At 57.3% G+C, this 21,057-nt stretch overlaps 6 protein-coding genes across 6 annotated transcripts; 3 read left to right on the top strand and 3 right to left on the bottom strand.

Annotated features, from left to right (window-relative positions):
- Positions 1-580: 580 nt before the first annotated feature.
- On the top strand, positions 581-2,795 carry SLS55_008696 (putative NRPS-like protein biosynthetic cluster; the record flags this gene model as incomplete). The annotated part of the gene is made up of 5 exons (XM_066780103.1): positions 581-1,004; positions 1,096-1,393; positions 1,484-1,863; positions 2,039-2,368; positions 2,452-2,795. The coding sequence occupies 5 exons, from the start codon at positions 581-583 to the stop codon at positions 2,793-2,795; spliced, it is 1,776 nt and encodes a 591-aa protein (XP_066629332.1).
- Positions 2,796-3,320: 525 nt separating this feature from the next.
- On the bottom strand, positions 3,321-4,652 carry SLS55_008695 (uncharacterized protein; the record flags this gene model as incomplete). Its single annotated transcript, XM_066780102.1, has 1 exon — positions 3,321-4,652. One exon carries the CDS (start codon positions 4,650-4,652, stop codon positions 3,321-3,323), a length of 1,332 nt encoding a protein of 443 aa, XP_066629331.1.
- A 1,979-nt stretch (positions 4,653-6,631) lies between these two features.
- On the bottom strand, positions 6,632-8,151 carry SLS55_008694 (uncharacterized protein; the record flags this gene model as incomplete). Its single annotated transcript, XM_066780101.1, has 5 exons — positions 6,632-6,687; positions 6,737-7,044; positions 7,099-7,438; positions 7,504-7,851; positions 7,914-8,151. 5 exons carry the CDS (start codon positions 8,149-8,151, stop codon positions 6,632-6,634), a joined length of 1,290 nt encoding a protein of 429 aa, XP_066629330.1.
- A 548-nt stretch (positions 8,152-8,699) lies between these two features.
- Positions 8,700-10,740, top strand: SLS55_008693 (uncharacterized protein; the record flags this gene model as incomplete). Its single annotated transcript, XM_066780100.1, has 3 exons — positions 8,700-9,132; positions 9,411-9,701; positions 9,755-10,740. The coding sequence occupies 3 exons, from the start codon at positions 8,700-8,702 to the stop codon at positions 10,738-10,740; spliced, it is 1,710 nt and encodes a 569-aa protein (XP_066629329.1).
- A 2,833-nt stretch (positions 10,741-13,573) lies between these two features.
- On the bottom strand, positions 13,574-14,122 carry SLS55_008692 (uncharacterized protein; the record flags this gene model as incomplete). The annotated part of the gene is made up of 2 exons (XM_066780099.1): positions 13,574-13,813; positions 14,045-14,122. 2 exons carry the CDS (start codon positions 14,120-14,122, stop codon positions 13,574-13,576), a joined length of 318 nt encoding a protein of 105 aa, XP_066629328.1.
- Positions 14,123-15,094: 972 nt separating this feature from the next.
- SLS55_008691 (uncharacterized protein) lies at positions 15,095-19,275 on the top strand (the record flags this gene model as incomplete). The annotated part of the gene is made up of 3 exons (XM_066780098.1): positions 15,095-15,109; positions 15,162-16,110; positions 16,163-19,275. The coding sequence occupies 3 exons, from the start codon at positions 15,095-15,097 to the stop codon at positions 19,273-19,275; spliced, it is 4,077 nt and encodes a 1,358-aa protein (XP_066629327.1).
- Positions 19,276-21,057: the final 1,782 nt, after the last annotated feature.

Below are 21,057 nucleotides of genomic sequence, written 5' to 3'. Positions count from 1 at the left end.
GGGCCAGGGCCAGGGGCAGGAAATGCCGACGGGGGGCGCGCTCGATAGGCAGGCGCGGGCGGGCAGGCGCGGGCAGGCGCGGGCAGGCGCGGGCCTATCGAGCGCGCCCCCGGCCAAGTCCTGTTAGAGGATCTGCTAGCGGCAATGTCCGGGATACGAAACTAAAAGCGGATCTGATAGCGGCAGCTACCGACGCGTACGCCATGCATCCTCGCAGCCACCTGCTAAGCTTGCGCCCGATGTTACGACACCCGCCTGGGCCAGCCTAGGGCCGCGCCGTTTATCTGATGGAACCAGGGAAAATTCAGCAGACAGACACCGCGTGTGTCTGCCCCGTGCGACATACCCTCTCCGGTAACGGGCCATGGCGATCGCGGGCTCTGGCTGGCCTGCAGCTCCGGCTCCTGGAGCAAATTCCTTGCGCGCTGGAAAAAGCGGCCGAGGCGCTCCAGGCCCGGTGTTTCGCCCACGCGGCCCAGCCCTCCGTCGAGATCTTATCAATCGCGCTGGTACCTTTCCTCTGGCCGCGCTGCGAGCTTGTCCTGACGCCCATTCGAGATAGCATTCTCAACCTCCAACCATGGCCTCGCCCACCCCCGCCCTGCAGCGTCTGAACCAGACCCTCCACATCCTCGACCCCGCGGCGCGCCCCCAGGGCCTGCAGCTCTCCCTGGTCCACGGCCCCATCGACCCTCCTCTGCTCAACTTCACCATTGGCGAGCTGCTCGACTTCCAGGCCGAGAAGTATGGCGACAGAGAGGCTCTTGTCGTGTCGTGGACCGGCACGCGCCGCACCTACGCCGAGCTGAAGGAGCGGAGCACCCAGCTGGCCCGCGGCCTGCTCGCCATGGGCATCAAGCCCGGAGACCGCATCGCCATCATGGCCGGCAACTGCGAGGAGTACGTGGCTGTCTTCTTTGCCGCCGCAAAGGTTGGCGCCATCCTGGTCGTGCTCAACAACACGTACACGGCCACCGAGGCGACTTATGCGCTGAACCATTCCGGTGAGTTGGTTTGGAGGGTTTTGGTGTTGCACATCCGCTGTCGGCCTAAATGCTTGGCCTGTGGATCCCGATGTCGCTGACCCAATCGCAGAGTGCAAGCTTTTGTTTATCCAGTCGAGGATTGGGCGCTACGACAACGGCAGCTTCGTCGAGCAGTTGAGATCAGCGGAAGCGCGCCTGAAGACCCTGCCGTCCCTGGCCCACGTCGTTGCCCTGCGCGAGCAGATCCCCGAGTTTACCACTTACGACAAGTTGATCGGCCTGGGTGACGTTATTTCTCCTTTCCACCTGGATCGCGTTAGCACCAGTCTCAACACCCACGATGTGTGCAACTTGCAGTTCACCAGTGGTTCTACCGGGAACCCCAAGGCAGCAATGCTCACTCACCAGTAAGTCCGCCATACGTCAGAAAAGTGGGCTTGGATGTTTTCGAAAAAGAACAAAAGAAAGAAGAAGCACTGACGAGATTGGATAAACAGCAACATCGTGAATAACTCCAGGTTCATTGGGGATCGAATGGCATTCACTTCCGAGGATGTTCTCGCATGCCCGCCCCCGCTCTTCCACTGCTTCGGACTCGTGCTTGGGCTCATGGCGTGCATCACGCACGGTAGCAAGATCGTCCTTCCGGGCGAGGTGTTCGACGCCGAGGCGACATTGCGAGCCATTTCTGATGAGCAGTGCACCGCTTTGCACGGAGTCCCGGCCATGTTCGACTCGATCCTTTCACTTCCGCGTCCAGATGGCTTCGACTGCACGAAGCTGAGAACCGGCATCATCGCAGGCGCTCCGGTGCCCCGCCACCTCATGGAAGGTATTCTGGTCGAGTTGGGTATGACTGAATACACGAGCAGTTACGGTAAGTTGAGCGAAAAGCAGATGTCAAGAAAAGGGGGGGAAAGGCCTCTTTATCTGCACCCTCCCCTTGACTTTTTCCCACGCCCCCACTCTTATGCCGCACCGCGCACGATTACGTGGCTGCGGCGTTCGTAAGCGTGACCAGGTAGCTGATTGTGTAACGTCAAACCTGCCAGGTCTCACTGAAGCCTCGCCTACCTGCTTCAACGCACACACCTACGACACGGTGGACCGGCGGTTGACCACTGTCGGAACTGTCCTTCCGCATGCCCACTCGAAGATTGTCGACCGTAACAACCGCATCCTGCCGGTGGGCCAGCGCGGTGAGTTGTGCATGGCCGGCTACCAGTTGCAGCGCGGCTACTGGAACAACCCGGAGAAGACGGACGAATGCATGATCCGCGACGAGCAGGGCATTTTGTGGCTGCATACCGGTGACGAGGCCGTCTTCGACGAAAACGGCTACTGCACCATTACCGGCAGGTTCAAGGATATCATCATCAGGGGTAAGCGTCCCAATCAATTTTGTTTTCCCACCTATTACACGTCTACCTGCAGCAGCCCCAACTAACACTTGCATCTTCTTTAGGTGGTGAGAACATATACCCTCTCGAGATCGAGGAGAGGCTAGTGGCACACCCCGCGATTGAGCGCGCCATCGTCGTGGGCTTGCGGCACACCAAGTACGGCGAGGTGGTCGGCGCCTTCCTGCAGCGTGTGGCCGGTCAGGAGCGGCTGTCGGACGACGCGGTGCGCGAGTGGACGCGGCAGCATCTTGGTCGGCACAAAGCCCCTGCACACATCTTCTGGTTGGGCGAGGATGGCGTGGACACCAACATTCCCATGACCGGCAGCGGCAAGATCAAGAAGTACGAGCTCAGGAAGTACGGCGATGAGCTCGTCGCTGCCAAGGGCGGCGAGCTGGTCGTGTGAACGCATTCAAGGGCGCTTTTATTTTCTACGAACCGCATATCCTTAGACTTGATTTGACGAAACCGTTTGGCGTTGGGGTTGGAAAAGCAAACTTGTACGCCGGAAGAAGGGAGCCTTCAGATACCGACTTGGATTTCTATCGATATTTATTACCGAGATAGCCGTCAATCGCTCAAGCGTGGAGCTATCGTAAATGGCTATCCTTAAACGGTAATTTTCTGTCTGTCTGAGTCAAGTACGATGTATAGCCCGAAATCACCCGACAACCTTCTCCCGCCTCCGTATTCCTGCGAAATTATTCGTGACACGGTTTGCGGTGCAAAACTCTCACCAGATACAGATTTACCAGGAACCGGTCAACGCAATGATAACCCACGTTGAAGTTACAGACGCTTTTATCGTTTTCGCATCAATGCTAACCACGAACAACATACAGAAAAGACTCATAGGTATATATATACATGCAACATATGGAAAAGGAGAAACTTGCTATGCACCGCTCACCCCTTCCTTCGTTTCCACCACTCACAGCCTTGCCAGCCGATCCAAACTCGGCGGCACGATCTCCTCCCCATCCCATGTCAAGGGACACAGCTGGAAGAACTTTTCGCGGCTGCAGGCCACGAAGGCACTGCGCTTGTGTGGCAGGTCCACCAGGCGCATGACGTGGAAGCCGTGGGCGAAGTCGTAGGCCAGCACGGTGCTGTTGACGTACTTGGGCTCGCCGACGAGCTGGGCGGTGCGCGGCTCATCGAGGAACATGTAGTGCATGATGCCGCTCCACCAGGCGCTCACGCGGTGCGGGCCGCGGAAGCGCGTGTCGCCGACGAGCGAGTGGCGGCCGCGGTCGTAGTCGCCGGCGGGATAATGGGCGCCCATGTGATCCTCCTTGGCCCAGTAGACCTCGTAGTAGGCGAAGAAGACGTCGTCGAAGCGGGCGAGGATGGTGAAGGTGTGCGGGTCGTCGTGCAGCCGGCGCAGGTACTCGCGGTGTTGGTCCAGCGTGCCTGTCTCGTTCCAGCCCTTGGCCACGCGCGGGTCATTCTGCCAGACGTGGAAGTAGTTGAGGTGCTCCGGGTTCGTGTAGTCCAGAGCCACCATGCTGAAGTGCTCGCCGAGGTGCGGGATGTACCGGCTGTACAACACGCTGCCCGGCGTCGGTTTCGGGGGGCGTACGATGCTCTGCGTGTGCCGTGGCGCCTCTGCAAACGACACTGTTACGGGAGCCTGCTGGAAAGGCACCGGCGGGAAGTGCGCCTCTATCTCAAGCGCCCCGTCGCCCAGCCAGATGGGCCGCGTGCCAACGGGCGACGCAGCGCCCTGCCAGAAGGCGCCGGCGAAGAGGATATACTGGGCCGTCGGGGGAGGAAACTCGCCGGCGCGCGGGTGTTCGACCACCAGCCCGACCCGGCACAGCTCGTGAGCCAGATCCTGCCAGCCGGTGCCGGAAAGGACGAGCCGGATGCTCTCACGCTTGTGGTGCAGCGTCAGCAGAGCGTAGGCCGCCAGCCACACCTGGCCAACCGTCGGCCGCAGCTTTGCTGTCCAGCGCAGCGTGGTGAAGGGTGTGCGGCGGGCGCGCGCCCACGAGCTGTTGTTGGCGTCCGAGAGGTCGCTGGTGTCGTCGTGTTTGAGCTGTGACCACGTCAGGTCGTCCTTGTGCAGCAGCTGCGGCAGTGGGCGGCCATTGTCGGGCTTGCCGTTCCTGTTCGTGGGCTGGATGTGCAATTGCTCGACGCTATCAATGTCGTGGCCGGCGACTCTGATAGTGTAGGAGGCGAGCCATGGGTGCGGGAGCTTGAGCTCTAGCGGCAGCTGGAGCCGCGAGGTCGTCGGCGTTGGTTCGACTTGGGCCATGGTCGCTGCGAGGAACTGAGAGCGGGGGAGAACAGGAAGGCAAGAACGACTTGGGGAATCGAAAAGGGAGGAAGAACATGAATTAGACGATACGACTGTCCAACCCCAAGCACAACAGCAGCATCTGTCCATCACTGACTGTTGGGCCGACCATCACAGCCAGCAGCGTCCAAGCTTCCTGCGTGCCGGCTGGGCGGGCAGCGAGTCGCGCTGGTGCCAAGTCCGTCCGCGGTCTCCGCCGCCTGCACCCCCGGCGATCTTCCTCTAAATGCCGCGGGTCGCATGCCCTGATTAGATTATCTGATTACCCGCGCCACTCAGCGCCCACTCCACTGCTCCACAGTCGGCTGCTGGAATGCTTCCAAGAAAAGACCTGCCTCGCTCTTTCCCCATTCCTTGTCCCTCCCCACGGAAAGGCCGTTTTGCTAAGCGACCTTACAGCCGGTAGGTGCTCGGCATCTCGGAGCACCGCACACCACCGCACCGCACCGCACCTTCCCTCTTGCTTTGCCCCAGTTCGTTGCAAATGCTGTGGGTTTGGTCTGGTCCCTTCCTTCATGTAAGCAGGCCGTTGGTTTTCCTTGCTGCTCGGTGGCACCTCAAGGCTTCGGTAGCCCACGAGTCGTCAATCGATGCTCGGAGATAAGGGGAGGGCAGCATCGGTCAAAGTGGCCGTGGCCGAGGACAACAACATGCCCCCGGCCATCCCAAGTCCGCGGCCTCGATCTTTGTTTCCTGGCCGGGTGGAGAAGCATCAGAAGATTTCTTTGAATCTGGTTTATGGATCCATCTCCACACATGGCTGCCTGTGTACCCACCCATCTCCTGAATACGGAATACGAGGAGGACCCATCACGCCAAAGCACCTATCTTGTTTTGCACCACCACCGGACTCCGTGGCCGTCCGAACGATTCTGTCATTCCATTCCGATCCGTTATCAGATGGTCCGCGCGGAGCAGCGAAACCGCTCTCCTCCCCAGCGGTCACTGCATACTCTGCCTTGCATACTTGTAACCGAGCTTCTGAATAGAGTACCAAAGACTTCATTGAGCAGATTCTTACGTACTGACTACATTGTGATGAATGGAGGCGATGAGGCATGAAGTCCAATGCCCAAATTTGCCGATGGAGGCTACTGCCCGAGGCATGGACATTTACCCAACCCTGCCAGTAAAGGACCTTGCCACAGAACGATGCGCGGTGACCTGTAAATGGTGCCGACCTCGACAGCAGCCTACACCATTCTGGCCCTCGCGTACTCAAGCGCAACCGACTTCGGCATTCACCTCGTCGCCACAAACGTCATCATTCGTATTCCTGAGTCCGGTTGCGGGAGGCGGGAGGATTGCGGGTGGCGGTGGTGACTTGCACCTTTGTGGCGATCCGTGGGACGGATTTATGCTTGACTTGATGAATGCACTGCGGACTTTTTGCGTGTGTGAGATGCATCTGGGAATACTGTGCTTGAGTTGGCAAGTGTCGGTCCAAATATCCGTTGAATGAGGACAACATGAAAGGTTTCCCCCCATAACCGCCTCGCAAGACGACATGAAGTACGGATCCAGGAAGACAGGTAATGTTGGTCCGTTGCTTGCACAGCTCACATCTCAGCCTATCCAACCATGGCTTTTGCCAAGCAGACTAAAGCTCTTGTCCACGCGTCTTCCACCTCCGTAATATGTTCAAAAAACAAAGATTAGAAGTCAAGGGCAAACAATGAGAAACCGGAAACTGTTGGCTTGGGGAAGTTCTTCTCTGCCGGGCTTGGGTAGACTCTTGACAGTGTCGTTATACATAAGAACGTTGCCAAATCAAGGTCAGCAAAATATTTGCGAAAGTCGTAGGGTTTTAGGTATTCAGATTCGTTGTCAATTTCGTTACAAGGGAGATTGAGCATATTTCAGAAAGTTATATCCGAGATGGTTAACATCAACAAGGCACCAAAGAGCAAGGAGATATTGGCTGCTGGCTCTACTCCTCACAACGCCTCCACAGAGGGTTCGGGGTCGGAGAGACCGAGGAATCTCAGCGTGTCTATCGGTATTAGCCAAGTTCATGTATTTTGATATATAAAGTAACTTACTGGCCCAGCCCAAGTCGTGACCGAAAACTTCTGTCAGCCTCTCCGGGCCCCAAAGAACACCTTTGCTGGGATGGTAGGTAATAGCTGCCGAACCGATCGCCAGAGCCATCATGGGCGCAACCTCTGGAAACTCTGCCACCTCAACTTTGACATCAGGGTCATCCTTTTTCAGGATGGCGTTGAAAATGTTGGCTGCTGCAATATGGCCCATGACCATAGCAGGTCCGGCGCGCTTGATACCGGACCAATGGCAGATGTCACCGGCGGCGAAATGACGATCCGCATTCGAAACATCTTTAAGCGTCATGCTGATCAACACAGTCAGCCTAAGTGTACCACACGTGATTGGCTGGTGGCCTTACCGGGAAGTGACTTTAACATAGCCATCCTCGTCGACAGCGTCACGTGGTAAGCACTCGGTGTTTGGTGAATACCGTGAGGTTGCAGGAAAGACGTAGCCGGCATTGATTGTTCTGCCGTCGGTCAGCGTGATCTTGGAAGAGCCGTTCTCAGTAGCAACATTGGCACGTTGCCCAAGGACGATCTCAACGCCCATCTCTTCCAACATGGTCGAAGCTCGAGCCTTGAAATCGGAAGGCAGAGGCTCATTGGACAGAAGCTCGCCGCGGGAATGGATGAGGATCACCCGGTTGTGGGGATGGTGGCTCTTGATCTCGCCGGCAAACTCGATCCCAACGGCGCCTGTCAGACGCTACAGTTAGAGGAGATGATCCGCGGGGATCAACAGGATCAGATAAGATACTTACCACCGCCGACAACCGCCACAGTGCCGCTTTTGGCAATCTCGATGCCAGCAATGTGTTTCTGAGCCTCCATCACGTAGCTCTTGAATGCGTTTGCCTTGGGCACGATTGGCCATTCTCTGCGCGAGCCAGTTGCCAAGAGCAGGTAGTCGTAGTCGAGAGTGACTTCTTTATTGCCGTCGTCATAGTCGATGAAGGTGGCGGACAAGGCGTCAGGGTGGACTGCCCGAACACTCCCGTGGCGGATCGACAGCTCCTTGCGCTTCAGACGCCACAGGGCCCTGTAACGCACCCAGGAGGGTTCGACGGAACCCCTTGCCACGTGGGCGAGCGGAGCTCCCACAGAGTGGACTGCAGGCGGATCATGACTCAGCACACTTTCCGAAGTGCTTTGAATGGGGGACCGGACGTACAGAAGCCATCACGCTCGTCGACCAAGGTGATCTCAACAGGCGCCTTCGGACGGGGATTGGGCAGGTCGGACGTGGAGTCGCCGTAGACAGGGCGGACGGGCTTGCCATCGAGGCCGTTGAGCAGGCCGAGGATGGCAGCGACACCGGCGTAGGCCCCACCGATGACCAGGACGCGGTGCGGCTTCGCATGGCCATTGGAGCCGTTTGTCACGGGGGCGGGGGCAGTGGCGGCAGTCATGGCAGGCAGCAGGCGCAGGCAGCTTTTCCACGCGAGCAAGAAAACAAGTCTCGAGAGAGTCCGAGGGAGCGGCGTGCCGCGGAGTTATTCATCGCTGCCTCTTTGCAGCCATCCAGTGCAGGCGTGGCCCGGGGCGGACGGCTGGTCGGGTTGGTGCATAGGTCGTGCGTGGGTGTGAGGGCAGCAGAGAGCGAGTGGGCCCGACAAGAGTCGGAGTCAGGCGGCAGGCTCAGCGGGGCTCTGGAAGTGCCGATTTAGAGTGGCCCGTTAAAGTTATCAGATCCGCTTCTGCGACTGCCCCCCCGGCGCGAAAATTCCGGTGCCTGCAGGCCTCCCGTCCTCTGCGTTCCGCGCCTGCCCTCTGCGTTCTGCGCCTGCCCGCCCAGACGCCGCGAGGCCCGCGCTCGGCGTTCCTGCGTCAGCGGCCGCGTCACAGCACACGCTTCTCCAGACACTTTTGCGCCCTCTCATTAGGTACGACTGCTCTCAGTTTTTCCGTTTTTTGTTCTTGCTGCTCGTGCGTCGCGCCGGGGCGCTCTTTTCTTATCATGTTCCTGCGTCAAAGGTCCCGCGATCGTGGCCCGGAAGCTGACAGCTTGGCCCCCTCGCGAGCCTCGACGCCAGACATACCCGGCGAAGACGCTCCTTTGTTGATGCATTCCGAGCGCGACCACCCGGACGACCCTCCGCAGCAGGGCGTCAGGGCCATTGAAGCTGTCCGCTCCATCTGGACCCCGCGTCTGCTGAAGATTGCCTACCTTTCTGTTTTTCTCGTCATTCTGGGCTGCTCGCTGGAGACGCAAGCCAGTGCCAATTTGGTCACCTATGTCACCAGTGACTTCTCCCAGCATGCCCTTGTATCCACCATCTCCGTCAGCACCGGCCTGGTTGCGGGTGTGGCGCGCGTCCCCATTGCCAAATTGATCGATATCTGGGGCCGCGGCGAAGGCTATGCCGCCATGGTGGCCTGCACAACTCTTGGTGGGTCTCCCTCTCTTCTCCACATTCTGTATATTCATGTACTGAACTGCTCCGTGGAAGGCTTGGTTTTGATGGCAGCTTGTAAGAATGTGGCTACATATGCTGTTGCTCAGGTAAGCCTACATACGTTTACGTGCCAGTTTCGGGCTGTTCGGGCTTCTGACACAGTCTTAGGTCTTTTATTGGATCGGGTTCGATGGGATCGGTTCGTCATCATGCCATACCTGAACTACATGCATCTAATCATGCAGGCTATGTACTACACGTCTTCCTGGCAGATACCTCCAGCCTCAGGAACCGGGCTCTTGCCTTTTCCCTCTCCAGCACTCCGTATATCTTGACTACTTTTGCCGGCCCGGCTGTGGCTCAGTACTTCCAAGACACTTGGAACTGGAGATGGGCGTACATCACTTTTGCCGCTACTACACCTCTCGTTTCGCTCCCCATCATCTATCTTCTATTCCACACAAAATATGTGGCCGTCAGAAAAGGCATTCTCAAGCCGAACGATCTTAAGAGAAGGGAGCCGTGGCTGCAACACGCGAAGAAATTCGCAATCCAGTTCGACGGTACGGCACTACCATCCAGATTCTCACGACGCGACTAACATCCACACGCGCAGCTGTCGGTTCGATCCTCTTCATCATTGGTCTCGCCCTAATCCTTCTCCCTCTCAGCCAGCGCGCGCTGCCATCTGCCTCAGACCGCAGCGCGGGCTGGCTCTCCGCCTCTTCCTTAAGCAAGTTTCTCGCGGGTTACACCAGCCTCTGCCTGTTTGGTGTCTGGGAGTGGAAGTATGCATCGACGCGATTGATCCCATACAGAGTCGTCTTCGGTGACCGGACGGTGCTGGGCTCGTGCCTGCTTTGCTTCGGCTCCTTCGCCGCCTTCAACGCCTACCACGCCTACTTCCCGTCGTACTTGCAAGCCGCACGCTTCCTCTCCATCCGCGAGGCGGGCTATGTTGCCAACATCTTCTCGCTGACGGCGTGCCTGCTCGGCATCGCCTTCGCCTACGTCATCCGCCAGACGGGCCGGTACAAGAGGCTGGCGCTGTGGGCGCTGCCGCTCCGCGGGCTCGCTGCCCTCGCCGTGATCCCCGCCGTGCGGAACCCGCATGCGGCATCGGCGGCAGACGTGATTGTATGTCAGCTCGCTAACGCGGTCGCCGGTGCGGTCCTCGTCGTTGCGAATCAGACCGCCGTCAACGCCGCTGTCGCCCACTCCGACCTCGCCATCGTGCTCGCCGTACTGCTGCTCTTTTCGTCCGTCGGTGGCTCCGTCGGTACCGCCGTCGCCGGCGCCATCTGGACCGCCTCAATGCCGGGCCTTTTACGCGACTTCCTACCCGATGGTAAGAAGCACCTCGCGGAGGAGCTGTACGGCAGCTTGAAGAAGCAGCTCGAGTGGCCTCCTGGTACAGATGTCCGCCATGCTGTCGTTAAAGCATATTGTGTTACACAGGCACGCTTATGCATCGTTGCGGCTGCGAGTATGCCGTTTATTGTAGTGTTCGTGATGATGTGGCGGGAGTTGCCAGTCAAAGACGAGGAGGAGGGTGCAAAGGACAAGTGGAAGGGTGAGGGCCCTGTAGAACACAGGGATTGAATGGAGCAGTCTTTCGGGGAGAACACAGAGGGGACGGGGTAGTGGGGTGGAAGAAGGGGTTAGGCAGTGCTGGTCGCTTCAAACAAGAGTGGAGAAAATGATCGCATATTTACTGCTAAACATAAAAGGTAAACTTGTGCAAAATCTTAATAGAACGTGGAGAGCATTCCAACGGTACGATGAAGAGGTCTGATGGTGAAAATGTTGGAGTATGGTCTATGTTATGACCCCGACGTATCGTTTCCTAATAGAGTAGTTACTGACAGTCGGATACCGACTGATAATTACAGGGACTGATTGCTCGAATATTCTCCAAATGCGAAGGCGAGGCACCATCAACGATGCGGGTGTGGACCTACGATATGCAAAATCGCCGTCTTGTGTACCTCGGATGACATAGGAGCATGGATGTATGCATCTCGCATGTGAGACGGTCAGCCTCCTTCGTCATGGAGTGTAGTCTTCAGCCGGCAAACCGGAAAACGACGGCCCATAGAGCGTTTGAGTGGGTGGAGTGGTCCATCAGCCCTACGAAGAGCTCTGCTGGAACGGTCCATCATTAAACGCGGAGCAAACGGCTCGATAAGGCAGGTGATGTTTTAAGCGAGGTGTGGTCGGTCAAATAATGACATCTACGGCTTAGAACAGGGTCCACGGTGAAGCGATCCGCGGCCGAGCGGACGATGGTGGCGGTGACAGGAAAAGGCGAGGCTGCGGGAGGTACCGAGATTTCAATTGGTTCATGTCAAGGGCAAAAAGTATGAAACTGTTTTGTTTGCCATGTGGTGTCCCGGTACAGTCTGCCGTTCTTCCAATGCCCTTCGGCATTTGCAAGAAAGGAAGACCTTGCAGGAAGATCGGCAACAGTGCAGCAGGATTCGATACAACCGTGGTATTTTTAAAGGGCAGCAAAGATACAGCAGAAGAGGCAAACAGAACGACCGTCGATCATTGACCAAGGTTTGTTTGCCCGCTCGACATGCTGGAGAAGTGACGCCCGTGGCTTTTCTTCCTTTTTCCTCTCGAGTCTCGATAAGAAGCACCGCCGACATGATCCCGCGCCTGCATGTCAGCCCACTTGCCGTGCGCGCAGGATCCAGGACCGCATGAGATGGGTTTAGGTCCTACCCTTTTCCTCCGGATCCGAATAAAGAGAGCTGTGTCGCCGCGATCTCGTGTCGTGGCGCGAAGAGCGATTTTCGATAGATGAGATCCTGGAAAGAGCCGTCTATCATCTGCTGAAGGGATGACTCGGTCGGTTTCTGTTACTTCATCATGCGCAAAAACAACCTTTCCAGGACCTAGACTTGACGCGCAAATTGGTCGAGAGGCTTTCTTCGTTGGGTGAACCGCTGCCGCAGTATTGCATTTGCTCCACGTTGTTCCGGGGTTGTGTCCGGGGCTCCGGTGGCCCACTGACGCCCTCGGGTACGGCAGTGGACGGTGGGTAGGGCCGGCCTTGGAATTGGCCTGGCTGGAGAAAGCGGTCTTGGTGGACAAGCCACCCAGCAGGCGCGTTCATTGCGTGCGCATGAACAGCGACGAGGATCTCTGACTCGATCCGCGGGAAGGAGCGGGGCGGTGGCCAAAGACGAGATCGGCGCACTGAGTGTCCCGGGCGGGATAATGTCCAGAACCTAGCTCGGCGGGCTCGGGGGCGATGGCGAGTCTTCGGCGTTAACAGGTCAGATGGCAGCGATGGAATGGTGTTGCGAAGAGGAGCCACGGCAAGACGATGAAATAAACTCACAGGCTTCTCGCTTGGCCCGCCATGTCTGTTAATGGACAGTTATCTGATCCTTCAGATCCGCAGATAAGATATCGTGTTTGCCTTGCGATGATGGTGTCGGCCATTCAGGTGTTGATACGGAGAAGTCGTAAGTACGAGGCGGAGGGTCGGACTTGACGCTCTCGGGAGCTCCCGCACGTCTTGTTGGCGACGTACTTGCCAGATCCACCGTTGGTGTTGTTGGTTCTTTCCCAGTAGTTGCCTTTCCCGTGCCTACGTGCCTACCCTGCGGATCCCGGGACGCGCTACGAAGCCGAAGCCGATCCAATGGCTCAGGTTACCACAGACGGCGTTAGGGAGCGTGTGTTTCCGAGCGAGTGGGCGGCGTGGGCATCAAGAGCCCGGCCCACGCCCGCGCCCGTCTCCACCCGCATCGCGCGCACTTGGCGACACGCCCGGTGCAGAACACGAGCCGGTCACCAAGCAATCTGATAACCATAAGGTAACCTCAGCCTCATGCGTCGGCACTCGCGCCGATGCAAAAATTTCGGCGGTGGGTGATCTTATCAGATTCAGTCACTCGGGGCCGCCTCGCTTGCTGCTGCAGCATCACCCCACCATCAGATTAAACAACGCCCTTGCAGGTTTTTCTTGCCCGTCGCTAAAAGCCCACGCTGCCCCTGCTCTGCGCCGGCCGGCTCGTTTACTGCTTTGCGCAACCCTTGGTGCCGGTTCAGAGAGGAGGGAAATGCCAGCTCAACATAGGTCATGCAGGGTGGCTGAAGGCCACAATGCCGCTAACCGTCCAGCGTGCAACGTCGAGCTTCCACAACCCTCCAACCCGGCAATTGCAGGACAAGAACAAGGCGGCTGGTTGGTGATTGTAATCAGCCTACGATTTATGACTCGCTACTCAGTCACCCCCGGAATGGATTGCCTCGAGGTTGAGTCGTGCAATACGCCTTTTTATAGAATACTTGGCATGTTACCACAAATCCCAAGACAGTATCGACGGTAAATCAGGTCTGATTTACTATCGCTCCCTCAACCCTTTTCCGAGTATCCCTGCCGTCTAGTTCTCACATCCCGAGCTCTCAGTCTTCATTAGCCCGAGAATCCCTTCTGCGCCTCAGGTCCTCGCTTTCGTTGCTCGTCTCTCCATCTCTGGACCTTGTAGCTCTGTACATGTGCTACCATCTTAGGCTTTGCGCGCGGGCTTGAGGGTGGGGGTGTTACTCCTCTGATGGAGACACGGTGGAACTCAGGGCTGTTGTCGGACGACCTCATGTCGCAGTCGTAGTGGTGTTGTGCTTCAACGTCAAGAGCGGCAGCCGGCCACCTCTTCTGGGAGCGTGAGTCAGTCAAGCGACAGTTGGTAGGTGAGAAACTCACGTTTCGCAGGCGAGAAAGAGAATCAGTTCAACGGGTCGGCTTCAATTTCTTCAGTGCTGCGGAGCACATATCCTTTACTCTTTGTCGCTTCCCTTTGGGGCTTCTGAGATTTTCTCGCTGTTTCTCCGGTTCGACGAATTTGATCACGGTCTCACTCGTCTCTCCGCTGTCACCCCTCCTGACCTTGGACTCAGGGACATGGGTCTGGCGAGCAGCAGTGCGGCGAGTCTTGTCTTCGGTCCCGAGCAGTTTCTTGACCATCTGCGGATCGCAGTAGAGGCTGTTGGAAGTCGAGGGCGTGTGGTGCGCAGTAAACATGGCGTGCTCCGGTGGCTTGCGTGCACTCGGGGATACAACTAGTTCAGCCCTGGCTCGCAAGACGGTGTTGCATTCGTTGCAGAAGGCAAACCGCTCGCTACTAACGCCTATATCGATCGTCCACTCCTCTTGTTAATCGCAGCGCTTGCATCCTTTTTTTTCTTTTTTTTTCTGGCGGAGATGGCGGCGCCCGCGCCTACAGCCATCTCGGGTCCTGCGCGTGATGGTCACGCGTGCGACTTGAAGCGCCACAGACGTCGAAGACTGCAAGAGACGCAGTGCGCAGGGCAAGGGCGCTTCGCGCGGCGCAGTACTCATTGAGCGAGCGCAAACAAGAACAAAACAGACGAAACTCTCACTGGCTAACGTGAGCAATTGGACTGAAACTTCTGTGGGCCTTGGGAATCCTGGAATCGACCCCAGCAACCAGGTCCGTCTTTCGCTGGGCAAGGCCGAGCACAGGCCGTCTCGGAGCTCGGTTGTTTTCGTCTTATCAGATTTAGTGCCTATGCGCTCCCGCGGGCAACAGTGTTTCGGTGCCCCGCCATCTGCTGCCCGCATCGCCCACTGCCTCCTGCCCTTTTCAACCCAGCAACCACCCGCGAACACGGCCAAGCCCACCCCTCGTAAAGGCCAAGCTGTGCCTGCCCGATGTTCGGAGAATGGTCACCAGCCCCGGCATACGAGGGAGCCATGGCGCCTTCGTCATGTATGCAGAGCTGCTTCACGGCGGCAAAAAAAATCTGACCGTTGCACTGTTGCTGCTGCTTTAGCCGCCCTGCCGCCTTTCACACGGTCTCGATCAGTGTCGGAGACCGGATGACCGACTGAGTTGCGCCTTCTGTTGCTACTGCAGGTGCATTGGTGCACCCCGGATTCGACCACACGACAGGCGCCGCTGACAACAGCACAACCATGGCTGCGAAGAAGGTACGCGTCTTCTCCCCGCATTTCCCCACGTAGCTGACCTCTTGTCTTCCAGGTATCTGGCGTGGGCTTGCTCGCGCGACTGGCCGGCTCGCTCGTCGACAAGGACTTTTTCCCTCTGCTCCTCGCCGCCCAACCCGAGAAATTCGATGTCTTCCTGCTGGTCGTCGGCGTGGTTGGCGCCATGTGCGCTGGCCTGCCCTTCCCCTTCCTGGGCATCCTGTTCGGCAAGCTGGTCGACGACCTCAATTCCTCCTCGTGCGATGACGCCCCCGACCCGGCCCGGCTCGAGCATGCTGTGCGCCAGAAAGTCGTCCTCGTCGCCATCGTCGCCGGTTTCAACTTCGCTCTGATCTATACTTATATGGGCTGTTGGACCCTGTTCGGCGAGCGTCTCATTCGTCGCCTCCGCACCCGCTACCTCTCTGCTCTGCTGCGCCAGGAGGCCGCCTTCTTTGATGGCATGCCCGCTGGCGAGGTCGCCTCGCGCCTGGACACCGACCTACAGACCATCCAAGCCGGTGTATCCGAGAAAGTAGGCATCTATATCGCCAGTTTGTCTTACTTCCTGGCTGCATACGGGGTCGCCTTCGTCATGGACGCCCGGCTTGCCATTATCCTCTTCTCCATTGTGCCGACGTACTGGGCGATGACGAAGGTGGGCAACCACTTCACTGTGAAGTATTCAAAGCAGGTGACTGAAGCCGTCGCCGAAGCCAGCTCCATTGCCTCGGAATGTCTATCCAACATCCAAATTGTGCATGCTTTCCGTCTTGAATCTCGTCTGGAGGGCATTTTTGCCGGCCATCTGCTGAAGGTGCAGCCCGCCGCCATTGGCCAATTCATTACTGCAGCCCTCCAGCTGGGTGGTCTGTACTTGGTCGCTTACACTGCCAATGCCGTGGCTATCTGGCAGGGTAGCCAGCAGATTGCAGACGCAATTGTCGACCAGAGCAACTTCACTATCGGCAGGGTATACACATGCATCCTGGTCCTGGTTGACGGTAAGCTCCAATCCTCCCTTGCTCAACGCTAATGTGCTGACGTGCGTGGTAGCTTCCTTCATCCTTACCCGGGTCGCGCCTTTCCTGCAGATGTTCTCTGGAGCTGCCGTGTCTTCGAAGAAGCTCTTTGAGACGGTGGATCGCAAGTCCAAGATTGACGGTACCTCCGATTTCCACGGCCAGATCCCGCCCAGTTTCGAGGGTGGTTTTGAGCTGCAGGATGTCCGCTTCCGCTACCCCTCGCGCCCGGATGCCCAGGTCCTCGACGGTGTTTCTCTAAGCATCGAACCCAAGAAAATCACCGCTCTTGTTGGTTCATCCGGCAGTGGAAAGTCTACGCTCGCTTCGCTGCTCCCGCGCATCTACGATCTCGAAGATGGCGAGGGCTCCATTCTTGTCGATGGTATGGACATCAAGGAGATGAACACCCGATTCCTGCGTAGCAACACCGCCATCGTTGAGCAAAACCCCTCCCTCTTCGACGTCTCCATCCTCGAGAACATCGCCTTTGGCCTAATCGGCTCGCCGCGCCGTGACCATCTCTGTCTCCAGGACAACATCAGCACAGGTAGCCTAAACGAGTGCGTTCAGAAGGTCCAGAACGGCTCCACCTTTGATATCGCTGCCGATGCTGCATGCAAGAAGACCATCCGCCTAGTACAGGAAGCCGCCTCTCGCGCTGGCGTCACCGAGTTCGCGAACAACCTGGAACACGGCTTGGCGACGCGGGTTGGTCCTGGTGGCAGGCAGCTGTCTGGTGGCCAGAAGCAACGTGTGGCTATTGCTCGCGCGCTTATCCGCGATGCACCGGTGTTGATCCTTGATGAGGCTACGTCTGCTTTGGACTCGTTTTCCGAGCAGAATATCCAAAAGTCGCTGGAGGAAACATGTCAGGGTAAGACCATCATCGTGATTGCGCACCGACTGGCCACCATCAAGAACGCGGACAAGATTATTGTCATGGCTAAAGGGAAGGTCGAGGAAGAAGGTGGCTACAATGAACTCTTGCAACGGGATGGCCTCTTTGCTTCCCTTGTAAAGATTCAGGATATCCAAAAAGAAGAAGACAAAGCCTCCACTCAGCAGCTGGTTGATACCGGCGACAAGGGAGAATCCTCCGCGGCTGGCAGCGGCGACGGTTACTCTTATGTCGAAAAGAAGGATTCGGACATGGGAGATGTCAACTTGGATTCTGATGATGATGACGAAGACCTCCCGCTACTCGATGCCCAGGTCAATCCAGAGCTTGCCATTGTCAAGGACGGCAAAGGAAAACACCAACGCTCCTTCATCTCCACCTTTATTGCAGTCACCGGCCTTGCTCGCAGATGGCACCTGTACATCATCGTCGGTGTCATCGCAGCCGTCATTGTCGGTAGCTCTCACTCTGCCGAGGCTCTGATTTTCGGTAATATGATCTCCCATATCAATCCATGCGAAGACGAAGCACTTGTCCGATGGAGTGGCATCTTCTTTTCTCGCCTCTTCTTCCTTCTCGCCATCCTCGAGTTCGGCGCTTCAGTCACGCGCGGTTCCGCCTTTGGTTTCGTTTCTGAGAAGCTACTGGTTAAGACGCGGATTTTGACGCTGCGCTCGCTCCTCCTCCAGGATGTTGCATGGCACGAGTCCGAAGGTCGCACTCCTGACACACTACTCTCGTACATCACCACCGACACCAACAGTCTAAGCGGCATGACCGGTTCCGTGCTCGGTATTTCCTTCTCCATCGTGGTCAGCCTGGTCCTCGGCGTGACCATCTCCCACATTGTTGCGTGGAAGATTGCCATCGTTCTCCTGGCCACGGTGCCAATCTTGCTGATGTCCGGCTACCTGCGTCTCCGCATGCTTGCGCGTTTCCACGAGAAGCACGCCAAGGCGTTCAGCACATCTGTTGGTGTCGCTAAGGAGGCGGTGGACTGCATCCAGACAGTCGCCGCGTACTCCCTCGAAGACCTTGAACTCTCCGTATACCAACGCGCTCTGAAGGAGCCTTACAATGCAACGATTCAGGGTATCACGATTGGAAACTTCTGGCTGGCGCTGTCCTACAGCATCAGCAACCTCATCTACGCGCTGGCGTACTGGTGGGGCGCGAAGAAGACGGCCGACGGTACCTACACTCAGACACAGTTCTTCATCGTCTTGCCGGCCCTCCTCTTCTCGGCCCAGAGCTGCGGTCAGTTCTTCTCGCTCGCGCCTGACATCTCTCGCGCTGGGGTCGGTGCCCGTCGTATCCTCGATCTGATCGATCGCGCACCGCGCAACCCCTCCGCGGGTACATACCAGGACTCTCAGGGTGGCAACGTTCTGACGTCGTTTGAGGATGAGTACGACCCTGAGCAAGATGGCGACGAGACCACCGGACTTGCGATGAAGCAATTCGGAAAGTCGCAACGCAGCCAACACCAGCAAGGAATGTCGGTGGCGTTTGAAGACGTACGGTTCGCCTACCCTTCGCGGCCCAACGTCGAGGCGCTTAAGGGGTTGACGCTCGACATCAAAGCGAACCAGTTCGCGGCGCTGACGGGCCACTCGGGATCGGGAAAGTCGACGACGCTGGCGCTGCTCGAGCGCTTCTACCGCCCGTCATCCGGCACGGTCAAGCTCGACGGCCGCGCCATCAGCAACCTTTCCTCTACCGACATGGCCTTCCGCGATGATGTCGCGCTCGTGCCGCAGGACTCGTGTCTCTTTGACGGCACCATCCGCTTCAACATCGCCCTCGGCGCTCCGCCCGGCGTGCGTGTCTCCGACGCCGACATTGAGGTGGCATGTCGCGCCGCCAACATACACGACACCATTGTCTCGCTGCCTGAAGGCTACGACACGCGTTGTGGCACCAAGGGCTCTCAGTTCTCGGGAGGCCAGCGTCAGCGTCTCTCCATCGCGCGCGCGCTGCTGCGTAAGCCTCGCCTGCTCTTGCTCGACGAGCCTACCTCCGCTCTTGACGCAGAGAGCGAGCGCATCTGGCAGATGACTCTCGACAGCCTCATGACTGGCGACATCACTGTCATCGTCATCGCGCATCGTCTCGCGACTATCAGGAAGGCGGATGTAATCTTCTTGATTGAGGGCGGGACCTGTGTTGATAAGGGTTCGCATGAGGAATTGTTTGCAAGGAGTGAGAGTTACAAGAATAGCGTGATGCATCAAACGTTGAGATAAAGCAGTCTAAATGGTCAAAGGATGCATGCAAACTCTGGAAGGGGGACTGGATTGGTTGGCTGATGAAAACGAAAAGATAGGAGCAGGGGCCTTTACATGGTTGAATCTCCGTACCTCGCCTTGGAAGAGCCATGATGAATGAGAGTCAATTTCCTTAACAATCTGTTATAGTGGTGAGGTTGTGATATTAGGCGATGGTCATCATCTCCCGCATCCAATTGACCAAATTATACGCGCGCTACCCCAGCGGATGACAAAAGAAGTTGGCCCTCCCACAGATGGCGAATTGTATTCACAGGTAGTTGAATCTAAAGTCTGGACCTAGTTGTGCTTTTCCAAAGGTCGCATCTTCGTCCGGATATTGGATTCAACTGTCTACGTAGGAAGAGTGGTAATGATGTCGATGGGGCTTAAAGAGCTGAGCCAATTCTTGTTACCCGCTGAGCCACGATTATTTCGACCGCAATCATTGTCCACATCCCCTGGCTCAGCGCCCATATCCACAATATATCAGCGCCACATTGTCCCATACTCGAACCTTCAGCCGGTGCCGTCCACGAGTGCGAGCAGTCATCACTATTTTGGATCATGGATGTTCCCGACACGTGCGCATGATTGCTTGTGTTGTTTGATTTAGAAGGAGCGGATGGCCGGGCCGTAGTGCTCCCTGGTAGTATGGTGGTACGACTGTACCTTTTGTGGCTCGTGGACGGCTCTAGTAGCACGTTGCGTGGAAAGGCGTCGACATAGTGAGCGTAAATAACCTGTGTACGATTTACAAGCCACCGTGGTATCGAGAGTGAGAACTGGACAGGTTTTAGCTTCCTGATGTTGAGTGGGACGGTATTGTGGCATCCAGCCTCGGTAGTGGAACGATGGGATTGGATCGAGAGCCGTAACTGGAGGTGTGATAGGTGCTTGAGGCGTAGGGCTTGTGGCGCGGTAGGCACGTCCGGTGCCCGTCGTTGAGGCAGGCGCGCGCGACGGGCAGTGACCCAAAGCCAGCCAATGACGTAAGCGCTTGTCAGTCGCACTCGCGCGCCTGCCAAAATTGATGCTTCGGAGCTTTAGGCGCCGGTGCCGGAGCACTTTGGCTCTGGGAGTCATTTCGCCCGCGCCCGCCGCGCCTCTTCCTCTTTCTCTTCCTCTCCACCACACACACGATGTCGATTCAATACCCTCCAAATACGACATCCAAACACAACTCAAGCTTCGCCACTGGCGGAGGAGGCCAACCGCCTCAGCGCCCTAATGGCGGCGGCCCCCCACAGGGGCATTGCTCCAGACGGTCCCAGTAAGTTCTTGACCTCACTCCACTGACCAAGCTCACTCCTTCACTCACCCTTCCTCACTTCACCATCGACATGCGGTCCTGTTCCACTTTTCTGCACACTGGAATCCCCTCCACTGCTAGCACAATCCCCTACTATTCTCTAGTCTTGCCACTGACATAGATTCTAGGAATGCCGGATGGAGGAGAAAATGGGCCAACCGTTGCTGCCGGTGCGGCGGTAAAAGGCACGGTCGCGACACCACCTGGCGCGACTGTGATCGGCAATGTTATCATTGCAAAGGCTACGGACACGTAGGTCAGCGGTGCACCGTTAATAGCGCCGAATGGTGGAATGTTGTCGATGGACTAGACCCCAAGGCAGCGCGGAAGGCAGCAAAGCCACCTTCCCCGCCTCCACTTGATGACGTTCCTACAGTCTCACCTCCGCGCACACAGCGCCAACCTGCTCCTTCAAACACAGGTGAGAGATTCCCCGCATCAGGTCGTAC

This window comes from Diplodia seriata (assembly GCF_021436955.1).
Source record: "Diplodia seriata strain FDS-637 chromosome Unknown scaffold_9, whole genome shotgun sequence".
In the NCBI taxonomy this organism is placed as follows: domain Eukaryota; kingdom Fungi; phylum Ascomycota; class Dothideomycetes; order Botryosphaeriales; family Botryosphaeriaceae; genus Diplodia; species Diplodia seriata.
This window is presented reverse-complemented; position numbering and strand designations above follow the sequence as displayed.